General features: G+C 40.2%; 1 protein-coding gene and 1 pseudogene across 10 annotated transcripts in view; one reads left to right on the plus strand and one right to left on the minus strand.

Moving 5' to 3' along the window:
• MELK (maternal embryonic leucine zipper kinase) overlaps window positions 1–17,228 on the minus strand; it is a gene marked incomplete at both ends in the record, with an annotated part of 101,820 nt that extends 84,592 nt beyond the window's left edge. For 3 of the 9 annotated variants that reach the window (XM_080709598.1, XM_080709596.1, XM_080709594.1), the window contains 7 exons: window positions 2,330–2,428; window positions 6,227–6,319; window positions 8,216–8,284; window positions 10,350–10,493; window positions 14,640–14,756; window positions 15,403–15,488; window positions 17,171–17,228. In XM_080709598.1, coding sequence (XP_080565724.1) covers window positions 2,330–2,428; window positions 6,227–6,319; window positions 8,216–8,284; window positions 10,350–10,493; window positions 14,640–14,756; window positions 15,403–15,488; window positions 17,171–17,228 — 666 coding nt within the window. Of the gene's footprint in view, window positions 1–2,329; window positions 2,429–6,226; window positions 6,320–8,215; window positions 8,285–10,349; window positions 10,544–14,635; window positions 14,757–15,402; window positions 15,489–17,170 lie in introns of all 9 variants that reach the window. The other 6 variants (XM_080709593.1, XM_080709597.1, XM_080709595.1 and 3 more) reach the window with 6 other exon arrangements.
• LOC308272692 (ornithine decarboxylase-like) lies at window positions 8,643–9,671 on the plus strand (annotated as a pseudogene). The gene has a single exon. The product of its transcript is annotated as an ornithine decarboxylase-like (transcript).
• Window positions 17,229–21,650: the final 4,422 nt, after the last annotated feature.

The raw sequence follows: 21,650 nt of genomic DNA on the forward strand, positions 1-21,650 counted from the left end.
TCCCAAGTACTGAGATTACAGGTGTGTGCCACCACACTTGACTGATGTCTACAATATATAATATTTAAAGTCAAAGTTGGGTCAGGTATGGTGGCACACACCTATAATCCTAGTACTTGGGAGGCTGAGACAGGGGATCCCAGATTCGAGGGCAGCCTCAGCAACTCAGTGCTATTTCAAAATAAAAAATAAAAAGGGCTGGGGATACAACTTGGAGGCAGAATGCCCCTTGATTCAAGACTCTAGTACCAAAAATTAAATAAAGTCAAAGTCAAGCATGCACATCTGTAATCACAGTCCTTGGAAGGCTGAGTCAGGAAAACTGCAGTTGACCTTTTTAGTTTGTTTCTGGGTACTTTACCACTGAACTAGTTTCCCAGCCTTTTTTATTTTTTTAGACAGGGTCTCACCAAGCTGCCTAACTATGGCCTCAGAATGTACAATTTTCCTGTCTGTTTCCCAAGTTGCTAGGATTACAGGCATGCAGCACCCTGCTGAGCCTAGTTTACCCTTTTATAGTGTATTATTCAATGGATATTAGTATATTCACAAAGTTTGGGGGACTGAGCATGTAGTTCAGTAGTAGAGCATGTGTTCAGGCTGAACAAAGCCCTGGGTTCAATCTCCAGCATCACATATATAAAAATAAAACAAGGCTGGTAGTGGTGGTGCACACCTGTAATCACAGCATTCAGGAGACTGAGACAAGAGGATTGCACAGGTTCAAGGACAGCCTCAGCTACTTAGTGAGGTCTTTTGCAACTCAGTGAGACCCTGATACAAAAAAAAAGAATAAAAAATAGGGCTGGAGGTGTAGCTCAGAGGTAGAATGCCCCTGGGTTCAATCTCCAGTACTGCAATAAATAAACAAACAAACAAACAAACAGGTTGTGCCAGACATGGTGGCGCACGCTTGTAATCCCAGCATTCGAGAGGCTGAGACAGGAGAATTGCGGTTTGAGGACAGCATCAGCTACTACTTAGTGAGGCCCTTTGCAACTCAGTGAGACTGTTTCAAACTTTGGCTGGGGGTGTAACTAAGAGGTAGAATGCCCCTGGGTCCCATCCCCAGTACCACAAAAAATAAATATAAAAATAAATAAAACAGATTGTGCAATCATTACCACTACTTAATTCCATAATGTATCATCATTCCAAAAGAAACCCCATACCTATTAACAGTCACTCCCCATACCCACCCCTGTGCAACCATTTGTCTCTAATACATACATGACTTTAACAAAGCTTATGGTACTCTTAACTGTGATCTTAATATACCTTAAAGTCAGATTTTAGCCAGGTATGGTGACATATGCTTGGAAACCCAGTACTTGGAACACTGAGACAGGAGGATTGCAGATTCGAAGTCAGCCTCAACAATTTAGCAAGGCTCTCAGCAACCTTGTAAGATCCTAATTCCAAATAAGAAGTAAAAAATTTAAGCTGTTGGTATAGTTTGAAGGTAGAATACCTTTGAGTTCAATCTAGTGTTTTATTAAAGAAGTATAATACAGCTGGGCATGGTGGCACACACTTGTAATCCTGCGCTTGGGAGGCAGAGACAGGAGGATCGCACAGGTTCAAAGCCAGCCACGCTGGCTTAAAGAGACGCTGTTTCCAAACTTTTTTTTTTAAAGTATAAAATAGGTCTGGGAGTGTAGCCTGGAGGTAGAAGAGCTTCCAGGAACCCCAGTACCACCACACACACACACAAAAAATAGAAAGTATAATACAGAGAGAGGGGTACATATATCCTAAGTGCACACCTTGGTAAGTTTTCAAAAGTTGAATGCACAAATGTAAATAGCAGTCAGATCAAGAAAGAAAAGCCTCCCTTCACCTCCCTCTTGATTACTCCCAAACAATAACCATTACCTTTATTTATTTATTTATTGGTGGTACTGGAGAGGGAACCCAGGGGAATTCTATCTCTGAGCTATACCCCTAGTCCTATTTTTTAATTTTTTATTTGGATTGTCTCTATTACCTTGATTTTTTTTTTGGGGGGGGGCAGGGGCATGTCTGGGGATGGAACCCAGGAGCATTTTCCCTCCGAGCTACACCCCCTGCCCTATTTTTTTATTCTTTTATTTGAAACAGGTCTCACTAAGTTGAAGAGGGACTCACTAAGTAGCTGAGGCTGTCTGTAAACCACAATCCTCCGGTCTCAGCCTCCCGAATGCTGGGATTACAAGTGTGCACCACCACGCCTGGCTACTACATACATTTTTAACAGCATAGGTTACTTTTGTCTGTATTTATACTTTTATAAATAGAAGCATACAGTATAGAAAACTTTTACACTGAAATTCTATGCCTGTATACTCACCATAATCTTCTTGTACAAAGCCATGACATTATCATCATCGAATGGTAGAAATCCACACATAAGTACATATAAGAGTATGCCCATGCTCCAAACATCTGCCTGAGAGGGGGAAAAAAATCATTCAAAAATAAAATTGAGCCAGGCATGGTGGCGCATGCTTGTAATCCCAGCATCTGGGAGGCTGAGACAGAAGGATCATGGTTCATGGACAGCCTCGGCTACTTAGTGAGGCCCTTTACAACTCAGTGAGACCCTGTTTCAAAATAAAGAATAAAAAATAGGGCTCGGGGTGTAGCTCGGAGGTAGAATGCCCCTGGGTTCCATCCCAGTACATAAATAAATAAATAAATAAATAAATAAATAAATAAATAAATAAATATTGAAGCCAGGCATGGTGGTGCACGCCTATAATCCCATACTTGTGAGGCTGAGACAGGAGAATCACAGGTTCAAGACCAGCCTTGGCAAATAGTGAGACTCTCATCAACCTAGTGAGACCTTGTTTCCAAATAAGAAATAAAATTGGTAAAAATCAAGATAAGACTGTTTTGTTTATAAACTGTACCTTTAAATATTCATTAATTACTTTTTGAGAACCAATAAAGTCTTTTGTGAAATGTTAAAAAAAAAATAAAAATTGGACTAGAGGTGTAGCACCACAAAAATAATGACAGGTACATGTATATACATATATATACATATATTGAGACAGAATGCTAAAGCAAATAGGGAAAAATATAAACAATTGTGGATCTGAATAAAAAAAAATACCAAAGTTCTTCATTCTAATTTTTGCACTGTATGTTTGAGATTGTATCAAAATAAAGTTAACAAACAATAAGTTACTTCTTATTTTTTCATGTTACAAACTAACTAAACTGGTAGTTCTCAGTTTCCAAAATATGTTCCACATGAAAAGTGGATTCTTATGCCAGGTGTGGTGGTGCACACTTGTAATCCCAGTACTTGGGAGGCTGAAACAGGAGAATTGCAGGTTCTCGGCCAGCCTTAGCTACTTAGTAAGGCCTTCCGCAACTTAGTGAGACCTTGTTTCAATATAAAGAATAAAAAATGGGAATTAAGGTATAGCTTGAAGGTAGAATGCTACTGGGTTTCATCCCTAGTACTACACACACACACAAAAAAAAAAGTGGATTCTTCAGGCAAATAAAATCAACCCCTCCAGCAACCTATGATGTTTCCCTTCCAAAGGACCACACTGTACAAGAACATAATAAAGATTTGGTGGCACATGCCTGGAATCCCAGTACCTGGGAGGCTAAAACAGGAGGAGCACAGGTTCAAGGCCAGCCCACAGTAACTTAGTGAGACCCTATTTCAAAATAAATAAAACGGGGAAAAATATGGTGGCAAATGCCTGTAATCCTAGTACTTGGGAAGCTGAGACAGGAGAATTACAGGTTCAAGGCCAACCTCAACAATAACAAGACTCTGTTTCCAAATAAAAAATAAAATCAGAGCCAGGCGTGGTGGCGCACACTTGTAATCCCAGCATTCGGGAGGCTGAGACAAGAGGATCGTGGTTCACGGACAGCCTCAGCTACTTAGTGAGGCCCTCTGCAACTTAGTTAGACCCTGTTTAAAAATAAAGAATAAAAAAAAGGCAGGAAATGTAGCTCGGAGATTGAGTGCCCCTGGGTTCCATCCCCAGACCGCAAAAAAAAAAAAAAAAATTAAATTAAATTAATAAATAAATATTAAAATAAAAATAAAATAGAGCTGAGATATAGTCTGGAGGTAGAAGGCTCCTGAGTTCCATCCCCAGTATTATAAAAAATAAATAAGTAAATAAAGTTGGGCATCGTGGTACATGCCTACAATCTCAGTACTTGGGAGGATGAGACAGGAGAATTGCAGATTTGAGGCCAGCCTTAGCAACTTTGTGAGACCTGATTTCCAAATAAAAGATAAAAAACGCTGGGGGTATAGCTCAGAGGCAGAATGGCCCAAGGTTCAATATTCCCAAGTGGTAATATTCAGTGTTACCACCATAAGGGGGGAAAAAAAAGATTTAGAGATGTCCTGAAATAAGAAAACTGTTCAAACTAGCACTTTCTGAGCTTTTGATGATTAAGGTTTTTATTTTTTATTTTATTATACTTTATGATACTAATACCAGAAAAACTAGTACTCCAAAAAATAGGAGGAGCTCACTAGCTTAAAGTATCAAGTATAAAACAGGCAAAACTCTGCCCTCCCAATCCTGGACTGCTGGTCTCGTCATGTCAGGTATGGATAAAATATAGGTTTCCTCTGTGCTAATCAGCATCTCTGAAAAGTGAACCTGTAACACTGGCCTTGTACTCTACCCAGCTGAACTAGTCCAAATTATGGCACTTCGATACAAAAGCAAACACAATAAGGACACCAAAAATACATCCCTGCTTCAAAAGTATATTAACTATCATTATGTGTATTGCAAGTTTGTCATCCTATCTGTTCATTTATAAATCTCTCCTGTGGGTGTGATGGTGCATACTTGGGAGGCTGAGGCAAAGAATCACAAGTTCAAGGTCAACCTCAGCAACTCAGTGAAACCCTATCTCAAAATAAAATGTAAAAAGGGGCTGGGCGTGGTGGCACAGGCTTGTAATCCCAGTACTTGAGAGGCTGAGAGAGTAGGATCTGGGTTCGTGGCCAGCCTCAGCTACTTAGTAAGGCCCTCCACAACTTAGTGAGACTGTGCTTCAAAATGAAGAATAAAAAATATAGCCTGGCGTGGTGGCGCATGCTTGTAATCCCAGCATTCAGGAGGCTGATACCGGAGAATCGTGGTTCGCGGACAGTCTCAGCTACTTAGTGTGGTCCTCTGTAACTCAGTGAGACCCGGTTTCAAAATAAAGAATAAAAATAGGGCAGGGGCTATAGCTCGGAGGTAAAATGCCCCTGGGTTCCATTCCCAGACCCGCAAAAAATAAAAATAACAATAAATTTTAAAAAAGAATAAAAAATAGGGCTTGGTGTGGTGACACACGCTTGTAATCCCTGTGCTTAGGAGGCTGAGACAGGAGGATCACAGAGGTTCGAAGCCAGCCTCAGCTACCTAGTGAGGCTCTCAGCAACTTAGTGAGACCCTGTTTCCAGATAAAATATAAAAAATAGGTCTGGGAGTATAGCCCGGAGGTAGAAAGCCTCTGGGTTCCACCCCAGTACCATACACACACACAAAAAAAAAAAAAAAAAAAAATAGGGCTAGGGGTGTAGAATTCCCAGGGTGCAATCCCCAGTTCCACAATAATTAATTAATTAATTAAAATTAAATGGGCTAGGAGCTAGGCATGGTGGCATATGTTTGTAATTCTGATGCTTTGGAGGCTAAAACTGAAGGATCACAGGTTTGTGGCCAGCTTCGGCAACTTAGTGAGGCCTTCCACCATTTAGTGAAACCCTGTTTCAAAATAAAATAGGGCTAAGGAGTGTAGCTCAGAGGTTGAAAGCCCCTGGGTTCAATCCCCAGTAACACAAATAAGGAGGGTCTGGAGATATCGCTCAATGGCGAGCACCCTGGATTCAATCTCTAGTACCACACACACACACAAAATCTCACTCTCAAGATGGGCATGGTGGCACACACTTGTAATCCCAGCATTGGGGAGACTAAGACAGCTACTTAGTGAGGCACTCTGCAACTCAGTAAAACCTGTTTTGAAATAAAGAATTAAAAAATAGGGCTGGAGGTGTAGCTCAGAGGTAGAATGCCCCTGGGTTCCATTCCCAGTACTACCAAAAAAAAAAAAAAAAATCAATCTCACTATCCAAATAGACTAAACTCCTTGCTTAACAAGATTATTTTTATATCCCCAATGCACATTACCTGACTCACTCTAAATTACCAATAAATATATATTGCTTATATATTAATAAATGAATAATTACCTCTGATCCAAGATAAGATTTGCCTTGTATTAATTCAGGTGCTGCATAAGCAAGACTCCCACAGCATGTTTGTAGATGGTAATCCTTGTTACCCTATCATTAGGATAAAAATAAAACACTTATTAATTACCACCCATAAGAGTATTAAACCTTGATAAACACACTGAACACAAAGGTGAGCTAGTTCTAGAACTACCCCAAACAATAAGAGACTTTGCAGCCAACCTAACACTCTGCATATATGCACGCATGCAAATGTGGTCTCTGGTTTTCTGGGTTTCCAATACCGCTACAATCTGGTACAAAGTTCTTTTTCCCTTAGCTCAGTCCAGTCAGGTTCACATTTTCCTAGCTATCCATTCCCATAAAAATCAGTCTTACATCCAAGCACATGTCTTCTCACCTCCAACTACTCATGGAAAAAGCATTATTTCTTTACTAGTTCCTACTCAAACATCAAATCTTTATTAATACCAAAGAGTTTCTTTTTCCTTAGAGCAAAGAGAGCAACATGGTACATAGAACAGTGCCTTGAGGGCCCATTATCTAGACTCAGATATAAAAGAAATCACCACCTTAGCTTCCAGATCTGGTAAAATGAGAAATCTGCTCATCCTTCTTCTCTCTCTCCCACAGAAATATAAAAGCATAATAAAAATGAATCTATTGTCCAACTCCTAAATAAAGTCCTAAAACAAAAGGACTTATGAAACAGATTTCATTTGCAACTGAAACATGCCCAGAAGTGGGCTCCTCACAGAAGGCCGAGGTGATCCTCTCGTACCTACTTTCTATGTGGACTGAATCTGCAGAAGCCATAAAAAAAAGGCTAATGGAGCCTATCACAGCATTCCCCAATGAGTTAAACCAGCATCTGTTTAAAGTATGATCTTTATATGTCTTTATAGGTGTGCGTGGGGGAGGGGTACCTGACTTCTAGCATTTGCTTCCAAACACAAGGCTCTACTGATAATATGTAAAAAGCTAAGGGAGGGAGAAGAATTAGAAAGAATCAAGCACTCAGCTGAAGGAGCAAAATCTGCTTTCCTCTACACCTAGCTAATTCTGACTGGGACAGGAAATAGTCATGGGATTACAAAGGACTAAGACGGACTGCAATTTCAACATTCTTAATGAGTGTAGACAGCTCATTTTAGAGACTGTGAGTACCATCATTAGAAAACTCAGGAGGAAGCCTCCAACAGGCAGCCACACAGGAGATCTGCTACAGACAACAAAGCTGGGAGGTTCAAAGTCACCTCAAAGAAAAGTTATGCTGGAGAACAGCAGTGCTTCACTATGGAATGCAAATCAGGGAAACACCCAACACTGTGAATACAAGTTCATATGGCACTTCCCTTCTTTCATAAGAAAGGGGTTCTCCATTTCTATCCATTATGCTTTGAACAAAGCATAATGTACCAAATTCTTAACTCCTATCTAGATGAAAATGGCATCACCTGGTGGCAACATACTCACACTACAAGCACATGATCAAATAGCATTCCTGCTGTAATGACTTCAGGTGAATTTTCTCACAGCATACCCAGGGGGCTTTAGTAGAACTAACCCTAGACCAAGAACAGTGGCTTTCAGTTGTGGCTACATATTACAATAATCTAAAGAATTTACAAGGCCAGACGTGTTGGTCCACGCTTGTTAATCACAGGATTTGGGAGGCTAAGATAAAAAAATAACAGATTCAGACACTTAGTGAGGCTCTCCACAACTTAGTAGTGATACCCTTTTTCAAAATAAAAAATAAAAATAAGTCTGGGGATTTGCTCGGAGGTAAAATACCACAAGGCTCAACCCCAGTACACACATACACACACCATAAAAATTACTGATGCCAGAGATAACACTGAACATTCTTGATAAAAAAAAATGCAACCAAGCTCAATAGAGACTAAGTAGAAGTCAATGCAAGATAACACACTAACAGGTCTACTTGCAAAGAAATAAATGAATTTTTACTTCTGTACATACCTTGGGTTTTGCACAAAGACCAAAATCAATCAGCTTTAACTTATGATATTCATCAAACAATAAATTTTCCTGGGAAAACAAAGATATATTAAAACTATATTCTGACTTCCTTATATCACATCCCATCTCTAGATATTTCTAATTTAACATTGTTTATATTAAAAAGCAATGATAAAGCTGGGCATGGTGGTACCCACTTGCAATTCCAGTACTTAAGAGGTTGAAACAGGACGATTACAGGACAGCCTCAGCAAGTAGTGAGACCCTGTTTCTAGTGAGACCCTGTTTCAAAATAAAAATAAAATAGGGCCAGGGGGTATAGCTCAGAGGTAGAATGACCCTGAGTTCATTCCTCAATACCAAAAAAAAAGCAATGACAACGAAATGAAAAACCATGAAAAAGAGGAAGAAATACAGTTAGCAGAGTCTCGGAGTGCCTCCAGAGAGGATCATCTATACAAATCCTTGTAAACAAGTGTCTCAAATTAAATATGCTGCCAGTATGGGAGTCCAGATGATGACCTTTGACAGTGAAGTTGAACTGATGAAAGTTGCCAGAGCAAATCCAAAGGCAAAGTTGGTTTTGCGGATTGCCACTGATGATTCCAAAGCAGTATGTCGCCTCAGTGTTAAATTTGGTGCCACACTCAAAACCAGCAGACTTCTTTTGGAAGGGGCAAAGGAACTAAACATTGATGTCATTGGTGTCAATTTCACGTGGGGAGTGGCTGCACCAACAGAGACCTTCGTGCAGGCAGTCTCTGATGCCTGCTGAATGGCATCAGAGGCTTTCCTGGATCTGAGGATGTGAGGCTTAAATTTGAAGAGATCACCAGTGTGATCAACCCAGCACTGTACAAGTACTTTCCATCAGACTCTGGAGTGAGAATCATAGCCAAGCCGGGCAGATATTATGTTGCTTCAGCTTTCATGCTTGCAGTTAACATCATTGCAAAAAAAGCTCGTCTTGAAGGAGCAGACAGGTTCTGATGATGAAGATGAAGCAAACGAACAGACCTTTATGTATTATGTGAATGATGGCGTATATGGGTCATTTAATTGTATCCTCTATGATCACACACACGTGAAGCCCCTGCTGCAGAAGAGACCAAAGCCAGATGAGAAGTATCACTCATCCAGCATCTGGGGACCAACCTGTGACGGCCTTAGAGCACTGTGGCCTGCCCGAGTTGTACATGGGTGACTGGATGCTTTTTGAGAACATGGGCGCATACACTGTTGCTGCTGCCTCTACTTTCAATGGATTCCAGAGGCCGACCATCTATTACGTGATGTCAGGACCAATGTGGAAACTCATGCAGCAGATCCAGAACCACGGCTTCCCGCCCAAAGTGGAGGAGCAGGACGTGGAGGAGCTCTGCCCGTGTCCTGTGCTCAGGAGAGCGGAATGAACCGCCACCCGACAGCCTGTGCTTCCACGAGCATCAATGTGTAGATGCCATTCCTGTAGCTGTTAACTGCAAGTTTAGCTTGAAGTAAGGGATCTGGGGGGACTGTTTTACTTAATTACTGCTAGTTTTGAAATGTCTTTGTAGAGTAGGGTTGGCATAGATGCAGCAATATGGAAAACTGGAAGCTTGGGGGTCACACTTATCTGTGTTCCTATGGAAACTATTTGGACATTTGTTTTATATGGATTTTTATTCACTTTTCAAATATGCTACTCTAAAGAGTGTCCCTCAGCTGCTGAGCAAGCATTTGTAGCTTGTACAATGGCAGAATGGGCCAAAAGCTTAGTGTTGTGACCTGATTTGAAAATAAAGTATCTTGAAATTAAAAAAAAAAAAAGCCAAGCACCAGGCGTGGTGGTGCACGCTTGTAATCCCTGCGCTTGGGAGGCAAAGACAGGAGGATCGCGCAGGTTCGAAGCCAGCCGCGCTGGCTTAAGAGACCTTGTTTCCAAAAATAAAAAAATGGTCTGGGAGTGTAGCCTGGAGGTAGAAGGGCTTCCAGGAACCCCAGTACCACCAAAAAAAAAAAAAAAAAGCCAAAAAGAGAAATGCCATAGATTCTGATAAAGAGATTCTTAAGCAGAACATCTAGAAACTTGAAAATAATGGGTAGATGATGTTAAACTCTCAGATGAGCACCTAAATATGCCGTAGTCACTTACTGGTTTGAGGTCCCTGTGAGCATAACCCTGGCTGTGAACATAAGCAACTGCAGATAATATCTGACGGAAGACAACTCGGGTCTCCTCTTCTGACAGGCGATCCTGGGAAATTATGTAGTCAAACAGCTCTCCTCCAGGGCAGTACTTCAACAGCAAGAGAGTCACAGAAATATTGTTATATCTTACAGAAATTACTTAGGAGGAATATAAAAAAAATTATATTGAACTCAGAGATATAATTAATTCAACTTTAAAGGCAAGGGAAATGAGTATGCATATTCAAAAATATACTCAGAATCAACCAAGTCAATTCTTCTAGAAATGAAAACGATAACTCTTTTCTTCAACAGTTTTATTACCAGCAAACAGAAGTAAAACCAACTACCACTGTGATTTTAAAGAGTTCACTCAGGGCTTTATATTTTTATAGCAAAGTACTAAAACTCTTTCTCATTCTAATGCTATATTCACATTTAGTATAGCTACCTACAATTTTAAAGAAAGCAGTAATTATTGTTCCTCCAGTAACTACTGTTGATCACTGCCCCAAAACCAGTGATTTTTATTCTGTACCAGGAGCTCAGTTACAAAGAGGTACCCAAGTGGTTGCTGAAGGAAGAGGTGTCAGAGCACAAAACTCTAGGCTTTCCAACCCTTATCCAAAGCAGCTCTACTTTTCTATAAATAGGATTTCCAATTAAAATTTCATAGGCATGGTAGCACAGGCCTGTAATCCTAGTATTTGGGAGGCTGAGACAAGAGGATTGCAGATTCACTACCAGCCTTAGTAACTTAGTGAGGCCCTGAGACCCTGTTTCAAAATTAAAAAAAAAAAAAAAAAAAAATAGGGCACTGAGTGTGGATTAGAGGTAGAATGCCTCTAAATTCAATCCCCAGTACCACCCAAAAAACTTTACTTCATTTTAGCAATGTTATTAAAATTATAAATACCTATAGCTTTGACCTCATAATTCCACATATAAGAATTGTTCTTATAGATGTACTTATATAAAAAATGATGCACATTAAAGATCATTCACTGAAGCAGCATTGTTTATAAAAGATTGAAAAGTGTCTTAGTCTGTTAAAGATATTGTAACAAAATACCCTATACTGGGTAATTCATAAATAACAAAAATTTACTGCTCAGTTATGAAGACTGAGAACCCCAAATTCAAAGTGCCAGATGTCTGCAAAGGCCTATGTCTGGTGAAGGTCTATTGCTCATAGATAGCCTGTGCTATGTGTCTTTACATGGCAAAAAGGAACAAAGAGGCCCCCTTCAAGCCTCTTTTATGAGGGCACCAATCCCATTCATGAGTACAGAGCCCCAACTCTTTTTCTTTTTGGTACTGTAGACTGAACCCAGGGGCATTCTACCTCTGAGTTATACTCCTACCCCTTTTTTTAAAATTATCTTGCCAGGCATGGTGGCACACGCTTGTAATCCCCGTGCTTGGGAGTCAGAGACAGGAAGATCGCGCAGGTTCGAAACCAGCCGTGCTGGCTTAAGAGACCCTGTATCCAAATAAAAAGTATAAAATAGGTCTGGGAGTATAGCCCCAAGGTAGAAGGGTTTCCAGGAACCCCAGTACCACCAAAAAATAAAAATAAAATTATCTTTAATCTTTATAAAAAGGGTCTCACTAAGTTGTGGAGGACCTCATTAAGTTGCTAAGGCTGGCTGTAAACTTGCAATCCTCCTGCCTCAGCATTCCAAGTACTGGGATTACAAACATGTACCACCACACTTAGCTTTAGGCAGTAATCTAAAAATAAAAAATAAAAATAAATAAAAAATTTTTAAAAAGCTCTTCACAAACTGATACGAAACAATGTCAAGTATTAAGTAAGAAAGCAAAGTATAAAATAATATATTGATATGGTGACTTGCAAAAGTATTATGCTGAACAAAAAAAAAAAGCCAGCTAAAATTCATTTACATAAGATTCTAGAACAGGTCAAAATAATCTATGGTAAAAGAGACCAGCTGGGAAGGGCAAGGCAGGTGCAGTAACAGAGATTACCTTCAAAACAGTGGGAAAAGCCAAGTGTTGTGGCACATACCTGTAATCCCACATTGGGAGGCTGAGGCAGGAGGTCAGATTTGAGGACAGGCTCCGCAACATAGTAAGAATCTCAACAACCTAGCAAGACCCTGTTTCAAAATTACAAATTTAAAGAGAAGGGGTTTAGGGTATAGCTCAGAGGTAGAATGCCCCTGGGCTCAATCCTTAGTACCACAAAAAATATGAAGAAAGGATGGAAGGAAGGAAGCAAGCAAGCAAAGACTACCCTGGGCAACCTAGCAAGACCATCTCAAAAATTTGAAAAAAGGGATACAAATAGCCAGGCATGGTGGCATACACTTGTAATCTCAGTACTTGGGAGACTGAAACAGGATTATAGGTTTGGGGACAACCTCAGCAAGAAATAAGACTCTCATCAATCTAATAAGACCCTGTCTCAAAATAAAAATAGGGACAGGGGTGTAGCTCAGAGACGGAATGCTCATTGACAGAGCGCTTACATGTGTAAGGCCCTAGATTCAATCCCAAGTGCCACACAAATATATTTTATGTTTCTGTTTTGTGTGTTTTGAGTTGTTTTATGTTTCTGTTTTGTGTGTGTGTGTGTGTGTGTTACTAAGGCTTGAACCCAGGGGCATTCTACCTCTGAGCTTAACTCCGAACTCTTTTTCTATTTTTGTTTTTAAACAAGGTCTTGCTAATTTCCTGGGGCTAGCTGTGATCCTCCTGTCTCATTCTCCCAAATACTGGGATTATAAACCACGCCCAACTTAAAATTTTATTTTCATTATATACCCTCTTGTACTTTTAAAATTTTGTCTAAGATTCATGAATATTAGAAGGTTTTGTTTTTTTCTTAAGAATTTCAGCTAGGATGGTGGCACATGCCCATAATCCTAGCCACCTGGAAGGCCAAGATAGAAGAATCACTTGAACCCAGGAGTTCAAGTTTGAGGAGAGCTTAGGCAACACAGCAAAACCCTTCCTCAAAAGCAAAAAAAAAAAAAAAAAAAAAAAAGCAGGCGTGTGGTGGCACATGCTTGTAATCCCAGCATTTGGGAGGCTGAGACTCGAGGATCGCGGTTCATGGACAACCTCAGCTACTTAGTGATGCCCTCCGCAACTCAGTGAGACCCTGCTTCAAAATAAAGAGGAAAAAAATTGTGCAGGAGGTGTAGCTCGGAGGTTGAATGCTCAGGGTTCCATCTCCAGACCCGCAAAAAAAAAAAAAAAAAAAAAAAAAAATCTTTATAATTTGAAAAAGAATCACTTTTAAATTTTTCTGAATCAATATTCTAGGCCATATGAGTGAATCTACAGTGTAGTAAAGTAAAAATAGCTCTAGATCCAAAATTTTCAACATGAATTTTAAAATATGCTTTTAAAATTGTGCTAATCTGAGAAAATGTGCAGTTACAGATAATTTGGCTGAGACTAAGGAAAATTAAATAAGAGATGAATAATGCAAGTTCTAAAGACTTCATTTTTCATACCAAAAAAGACAAGTTAAAACTTCAAAGAGTTTGGTTTGCATAACACATGCACTGAAAACTACCCACAGGCTGTGAATTGAACTGTAACCACCCCCCAAAAAAAATCCTAACATGTAGTACCTATGTTACCATATTCATAAAGAGGATTTTCAGAGATGTAATCAAATTAAGAAATCATACCTTAAAGTCTGCCTTAACCCAATGACTTTGAGTCCCAAGATACAGAGAAGAAAATGCCACTCGAGATGGAGGAAGAGATCTGAAGTGGTGTGTCTATAAGCCAAGGAGCCAAGCATTGCCAGAAACCAGGAAAGAACCTCCAGAAGGAACCAACCTTATGCACCCCTTGATTTTAGAGGACTTCTAGCTCTAGAACTCTGAGACAAATTTTTGTAGTTTTAACCCACCAAGTTTACAGTCATTTGTTACCCCTAAGAAATTAACATACCATATAGAAATGGATCCTTCCTTAGAAACAAATTCTAAAATAGTCCATCCAAAAAACTACTACCTAGTAGGAGTATATTAGAAAGAATCCATCCATCCAATACACTATACTACCCCATTAGGCATATATTAGAAACAGCACATGTACAATGAAACTCAATTTATTATATATTGTCTACTTCTTTGATCTAAACTGTTACAGATAGAACCCTATATAAAGTAAGTACAGTTTACTTTAATCTTTCAAGTAAAAAGTAATTTTCTCTCAACTATTATTAAAGTAATCAAACACTTTTCGGTCTTTGGAACATAATACTCACCTCAAGAACCATGAATATTTTATTGGGTGTCTCTAGCACATGGTAGAGTTGACATATGTGCTGATGTCTCAGATTTTTCAAGGCATCAATCTCCGTTTTGACACGGGGCAAATCACTCTGACAAAACATCATTTTAAATGAGTAATAAATTTATTAGGAAGTATCCCAAACATCAATATCAACAACTTCAATACTAAGCTGCAAAACCTATCAACAGCCCTAACACAAATTGTTCAAAACACAGAAAAACAAAATTATGTGTACATAAAAGTCTTGAGGATTTTATGAAAAACAAGTTCAATGTGGGTCAATAGTACAACACCCAGAGAAATTAAAAGAATCTCAGATTCCTTTAAAAGGTGAGCATTCCAAACAAGGAAAATTTCAAAAATATTCCACTTAGGCCGGGTGTGATGGCGCACACTTGTAATCCCTGTGCTTGGGAGGCGGAGACAAGAGGATCGCGCAGGTTTGAAGCCAGCCTCTCTGGCTTAAGAGACCCTGTTTCCAAATAAAAAGTATAAAATAGGTCTGGGAGTGTAGCCCGGAGGTAGAAGTGTTTCCAGGAACCCCAGTACCACAAAAAAAAAAAAAAAGAAAAAAAAAAAAGAAGAGAGCTGGGTGTATAGCTGAGAGGTAAAATGCCCCCAGGTTCCACCCCCAGTACCACATAGAAAAAAGAAAAAGCAGTAACTAGAACATGCAGGTGTTAATCACAAAATTCATCTCTAAGTAAAACAGTTGTTAAAAATTTTAAACTTACCCCTAGTGCATTTTTATCCATGATTTTTATAGCTACCATTTCTCCAGTGAGGATATGGCAGGCAAGTTTGACCTTTGCAAAGCCACCTACACACAAGAAAATGTAAAATGAAAAGATAAGCCAGGACACAAACACCTTTTCACATAACTTTAAAATATTCTATCAAGCCTTATTTTCCTGGAAGTTTGTGGTTCTTTCTTCTATCTCTTCTGAAATGTTAGTCATAACTTTAGCGTCTTCTCATTCAATGTCTAGCCAAATATTTTTTTCTCTATCGTGATAATATGTCTCTAATTTTATAATAAAGAAGTAGGAAAACAATTTATTCTTTAGTAATATGCTTTAAGATTAACTTTGCAATTAAATTTGCTTTATAATTAACACTTTTAGAACATAATATAAAGTGACTGAGACCAAAGACAAATTATACAAAACTTCAGTTTTAAAACTGAGGATAAGCAATTATGTTTCAAAACTGGGTCAAAAGCTGAATAAATGTCTCTACTTAGATATCTGGAAAAATTCTTCAAATTAACATTTTCCAAAAGAAGCTCTTAGTAATCTGTGCCAAGGTCTTCCCCATTTGGGGAACCAGTAACTCTGTTTTCCCAGATGCTCTCAGGCCCAAACCTCTGGTCATCCTTTAACTCTTCTTTCTCTAGTATTCCATATCCAACCCACCAACAAATCCCACTGGCTTGTCCTGGGGAAAATATATCAGTGGTTACTTGAGGAAAGGAAGTAGGCACTGGCTAGAAACTGTCTTATCTGAGCATGTGCGTGCGTGCGTGCGTGCGTGCGTGCGTGTGAAGCTCCATCAAGATTAGTGCTTGCTAGCCAGGCATAGTGGCACACGCTTGGGAGCATTTGGGAGGTTAATCCAGCATTTTAATTAATTAATCCCAGCATTTGGGAGGTTAAGACCGGAGGATCACAGTTTGCGGACTGCCTCAGCTACTTAAGTGAGGCCCTCTGCAATTCAGTGAGACCCAGTTTCAAAATAAAGAATAAAAAATAGAGCAGGGGGTGTAGCTCAGAGGTCAAATGTCCCCGGGTTCCATCCCCAGACCCGCAAAAAACAAAAAGATTGGTGCATGCTGCATATTTTACTATATGTTATACCTCAATAACTAACTACATACCCTTCACTACCATTACTCTCAACCCAGCCACCATCACCTCTAATATCATTCACCCGAATTATTGCAATACTTCCTAACTTCACTCTGCCTCTGCCCTCTCCCACTCAATCTTTTCACAAAGCAGAGAGCATGACTCCGTGAAAAGGTCAGATCTCTCAAAACTCTGGGGTGTGTGTGTGTGTGTGTGTGTGTGTGTGTGTGTGTGTGTGTTTGCATGTGCACGCACACACGCGCGTTCCTGGGGATTGGACCCAGAAGTAGTCTACCTCTGAGCTACACCCCCAGCCCTTTTTTTAAATTTTTTGACTCGAAACAGGGTCTCACTAGGTTGCTAAGAATCTTGCTAAATTGCAGAGGCTGCTCTGGAACCTATGATCCTCCTGTCTGAGCCTCCCAAGTATTGGGATTACAGGTTTGCACTTCCATATCAGCTCCAACTACTTTTACTCAGGATAAAAGTCAAAGTCCTTGCAATGACCCACAGCACCTCTCCAACAACACTCCTCTATCCTTGCTGCACTTTTCCAGAAAAAAAACATTAAGTTAAACTAAAAAGCTCATGACTACTCAAATAAGACTATACTCCCAAATAATTGGTCTGCCACCAAGAAAATAGTAACAATTACCTGTCCCAATAGTTTCATATAATTCATAGTATTTGAGAAGTTCATCATAATCTTTCATGGTCCACCTGGAAGTTTATTCAAAATGATATAAAGTATCTGTAAGACAGAAATAGTACATGCCATAGAGGAAATGTTATCACATTATCTCTTCCAATTGTAACCTCAAATATAAATGTCTTAGGCATAAAATTGATACTGGAAACTGATTATCAACCTGAGGGGAAAAAAAACAGAATTCTGATCTCATACCACACATACAAATTAATTTCCAGATAAAGAAACATGAAATATAAATTTTGGAAGGGGGGTACTAGCAATGAAACCCAGGGTTGTTTTACCTCCTAGCTATACCTCCAGATCTCTTTTTCCTTTTTTTCTCTTTTAATTTTGAAACAGGTTCTCCATAAGTTGCTGAGGGCCTCACTAAGTTGCTGAGGCTGGCCTGGAACCTCCTATCTCAGCCTCCCAAGTACTGGGATTACAAGCATGCATCATCACACCTAGCTAAAAGATAAACTTTCAAAAGAATATTGTTACCAGGACAGCAACACACACCTATAATCCCAGCAACATCTCAAATTTGAGGCCAGGAGCCGGGCGTGGTGGAACACGCTTGTAATCCCAGCATTTGGAAGGCAGAGACCAGAGAATTGCAGTTCGTGGAAAGCCTCAGCTACTTAGTGAGGCCCTCTGCAATTCAGTGAGACCCGGTTTCAAAATAAAAAATAAAAAATAGGGCAGGGGGTGTAGCTTGGAGGTCAAATGCTCCTGGGTTCCATCCCCAGACCAGCAAAAAATAATAATAATTGAGGCCAGTCTAGGCAACTCAGTGACACACTGGCTCAAAATGAAAAGGGCTGGGGATGTATATCTGTCGTAGGGTACCCCAAGATTCAATCCCAGGAAAACCTCAAATTAACAAAAGAAAGTTCCTAGGATATAAATATATATAAATAAATTTTCCAAAAATGTTTCTACATAGGTCAAATCCATAGACTTGAGTTAGGTACTGCAAAAGAGATTTCTTTATATAACAAGACATGGAGTTAAAACTCCTTGAACCTACATAGAAATGTTTCTCAAAAGGGCTCTTCTTCTCAAAAGCTGTATGAAAAGACAGGCCTTGGGATCTCGACCTTGGAAAGAAAGGTTCCCATATCCCTTAGAAAGCCAAGCAGGAATCACAGGGACCCAAGGAAAACAGTGTTCACTGAGTCAGTCACAAAAAATTTCCCACAGTCCAGCACAGCATTCACAAAAGGGGTTTGAGGAAAGACTCAGCTGATGAGGAAGTCCTCCTTTGCCTGGTCTGCCTCTGGTATGAAAAGATCTCTTAGAAACATAACATTAAACTAGCTGTGACAGCACAGGGTTCAGGATCCCAGGACACATAGCCAGCTGGGGCTTAGAAAACTCAGTTCCACCTGGAAAGAGCAAAGCCCGTGTATCTTGATCACCTCCTCCCAGTAGTGGACACTTGGTGCTAAAGCTCACTTCAAGAGCCAGGCTCACTTCATCAACAGGCAAAGCTCTATCCAGCAAGCTCATTAAGCTGAGATAGATGCATGGCAGGTACCATGTTTACTACCTTCAAGTTCTCTATTTTCCATCTTGTTCTCATCCAGAGATGAATAACCAGCACATTCATAATGTGAGATTTTAGTCTCCACATAAAGCAGAAATAGGAAAAAGGAAATGAGCAAAAGACATTCTGATTCAAAAAAAAGACAGCCATTTTCCAGGAAGAGATGACACTGGATCAACTTAATAAGCAGGTTGAACTTTTTGAGAGGTGTGTGTGTGTGTGTGTGTGTGTGTGTGTGTGTGTGTGTGTGTGTGTGTGTGTGTGTGTTTAGGGATTGATCCAGGGGCATTCTACCTCCACACACCTCCAGCACTATTTTTTTTTATTTTGAAACGGTCTCAGTAAGTTGCTGAAGGCCTTGTTAAGTTTCTGAGATTGGCTGCAAACCTGTGATCCTCCTTTCCTCAGCATTCCAAGTACTAGGATTACAAACTTGAACCACCACACCTGACTGGATTTTTGTTTTGTCATACTAGAGACTAAACCCTGGGGCACTCTACCCCTGAACTAAACCCCAGCCTTTTTATTTTTTATTTTGAAACAGGGTCTCACTAAATGGCTGAGGCTGGCCTAAAACCTGCAATTTTCCTGCTTGAGCCTCCCAAGTGCTGGGATTATAGGCATGCCCCACCATGGCTGGCCTAGGATAAACTTTTAATCTAGCTGAACCTCCATGAACAGGGTAGACAAACATCAGAAGCAAAGTCAGGTCCTGGTGCTGAAGGAAAATTGGTGATATAGAAAAAAAATTCTGCTTCCACTTGAATGGCAAAAGATAAAGCAAGGTGACACAGAGAAGATATATTGATTCTCACTGGGTTCCTGAAGGCACAGGAATAGAAATACTCTTAGCAACAATAATTCAGAAAAAAAAATTTTTTTTTTTTTTTTTTTTTTTTTTGCAGTACTGGACATTGAGGGGTTAGGGATTTAGCTCAGTGGTAGAGCACTTGCCTAGCACACACAAAGCCCTGGGTTCAATCCTCGGCTCTGTAAAAAGCAATGGAAAAAGAAAAAAAAAATCTAAGTACTAGGGATTGAACTCAGGAGAGTTACCTTCTAAAGTTTGGGATACATAATACAGAAAGACTTGCAGTGACTCAACTATATTATCAGTCAATGTGGAACACAGCCTCTAGACTGTGAAGAGGGAAACAAGACCCCATTTTGGACATGAGTGCTGTTCCCGATGCGACTAAACAGTAGAACTGGAGGAGGCTACGTAATTAAGTACTGGAGGCAAGAAATTGGCTAAATAATGAAAGTTTATGATTAAATTATACAGAATATCAACAAATTGGGGACTTTTTTTTTTTTACTATCAGTATTATTGGGGTCATACTACTACCTGCTGCAAAATACATTTATCTTGGCGAGTGAGTTTGGTAAGACACTGATACTGAGGACAATTACTAGTAAGAATACGGAATACATGCCGGGCGTGGTGGCACACACTTGTAATCTGTGCACTTGGGAGGCTGAAACAGGAGGATCACACAGGTTCAAATCCAGCCTCAGCTACTTAGTGAGGCTCTCAGCAACTTAGTGAGACCCTGTTTCCAAATAATATATAAAATAGGTCTGGGAGTATAGCCCGGAGGTAGAAAGCCCCTGGATTCCACTCCTAGTACCACCAAAAAAGAATACAGAATACAGAATGACTTATAATATAGCCTTGTATTGGAGTTAATTAGCACCCTGCCCTATTCCCTTGCAGAGGTTTCTGGAGGCAACAATAAAGCCTTCATTCCTAAAGGCATTAAGGATTGGCTTGCCGACTTAACCTCATCCACAGCACTTATACAGGATGGAGAGATTGCCTAGTGAAACAAGCCCATGAAGATGCAAATAAGGCCTCTTCTGGTTTCTCCCATACCCGTGGGAAACTGAAACCCAAATATGATTTAAAAAAAAAAAGTTAGGAATACTGCCTTCCAAAGAAAACTTCAGGCTCCTCTTATATCCCCACCTCCTCTCTATCCCATAACCAAAGAAATACCAAATGTGAAACTCGAGAACAATTACTCATCCTACATATGAGGGGTCTTAATCACTCTCTTGGAATACTTTGTCTGGGGAGTTTCTTTCCCCTTCCCCTGAAGCTTTAGTGGGAGCAAGGTTGCACCCTTTTAGTGTGATCCTCTTTTTCTTGGTACTTTGGATTAAACCAAGGGCATTCTACCTCTGAGCTACAATCCCAACTCAATTTTACTTTTTTATTTTGAAACAGGGTCTCACTAAGTTGTATAGGTCCTAAGTTGCTGAGGCTATCCTCGAATCTGCTATCCTCTTGTCTCAGCCTCCCTAGTACTGGGATTATAGGTGTGCGCCTTCTCTAAAACTCTTGAGCCAGTATTAGAGAAAGTGAGGGAAGGATGTGGACCTTTGGTTAAAAAAAAAAATTACCAAAGGAAGTGATCATTTTGTTGCTGTTGTTTTTTTAGTACTGGAGATTGAACCCAGGAGCATTCTACCTTCAAGCCACACTCAGCGCTTTTTTACTTTTTCTTTTGAGACAGTCTCGTTAAATTGCTCAGGCTAGTCTCGAACCTGATTCTCTTGTTTCAGGGTCCCAAAGACTAAGAATCCTGGCGTGAACCACACGACCGGCTCCCTTGTTTTTTTCTGGAGTACCCCGGTAAACTGAGTTGTACAGAGGTCATTCAAGCCCCTTCTTTGAACTTCTTTCACGGATATAATTCGAGTCACGAAACCAGGAATGGAAACCCACGTCGGTCGCTGCCTCCAGGGCGGCCGCCGCTCTGCGGGCGTGGCTCCTCGACAGCCCTGTGAGGCAGGCTCTAGCCTTATCCTCACGGAGGAGAGAGCCCGGAGTCCGGAGGGCCACGACTCCCATCCAGCGGGCAGGGCTGGCGGCGGCGCTCGACGACTCCG

Source organism: Muscardinus avellanarius (genome assembly GCF_963383645.1).
Source record: "Muscardinus avellanarius genome assembly, chromosome: 13".
NCBI lineage: Eukaryota > Metazoa > Chordata > Mammalia > Rodentia > Gliridae > Muscardinus > Muscardinus avellanarius.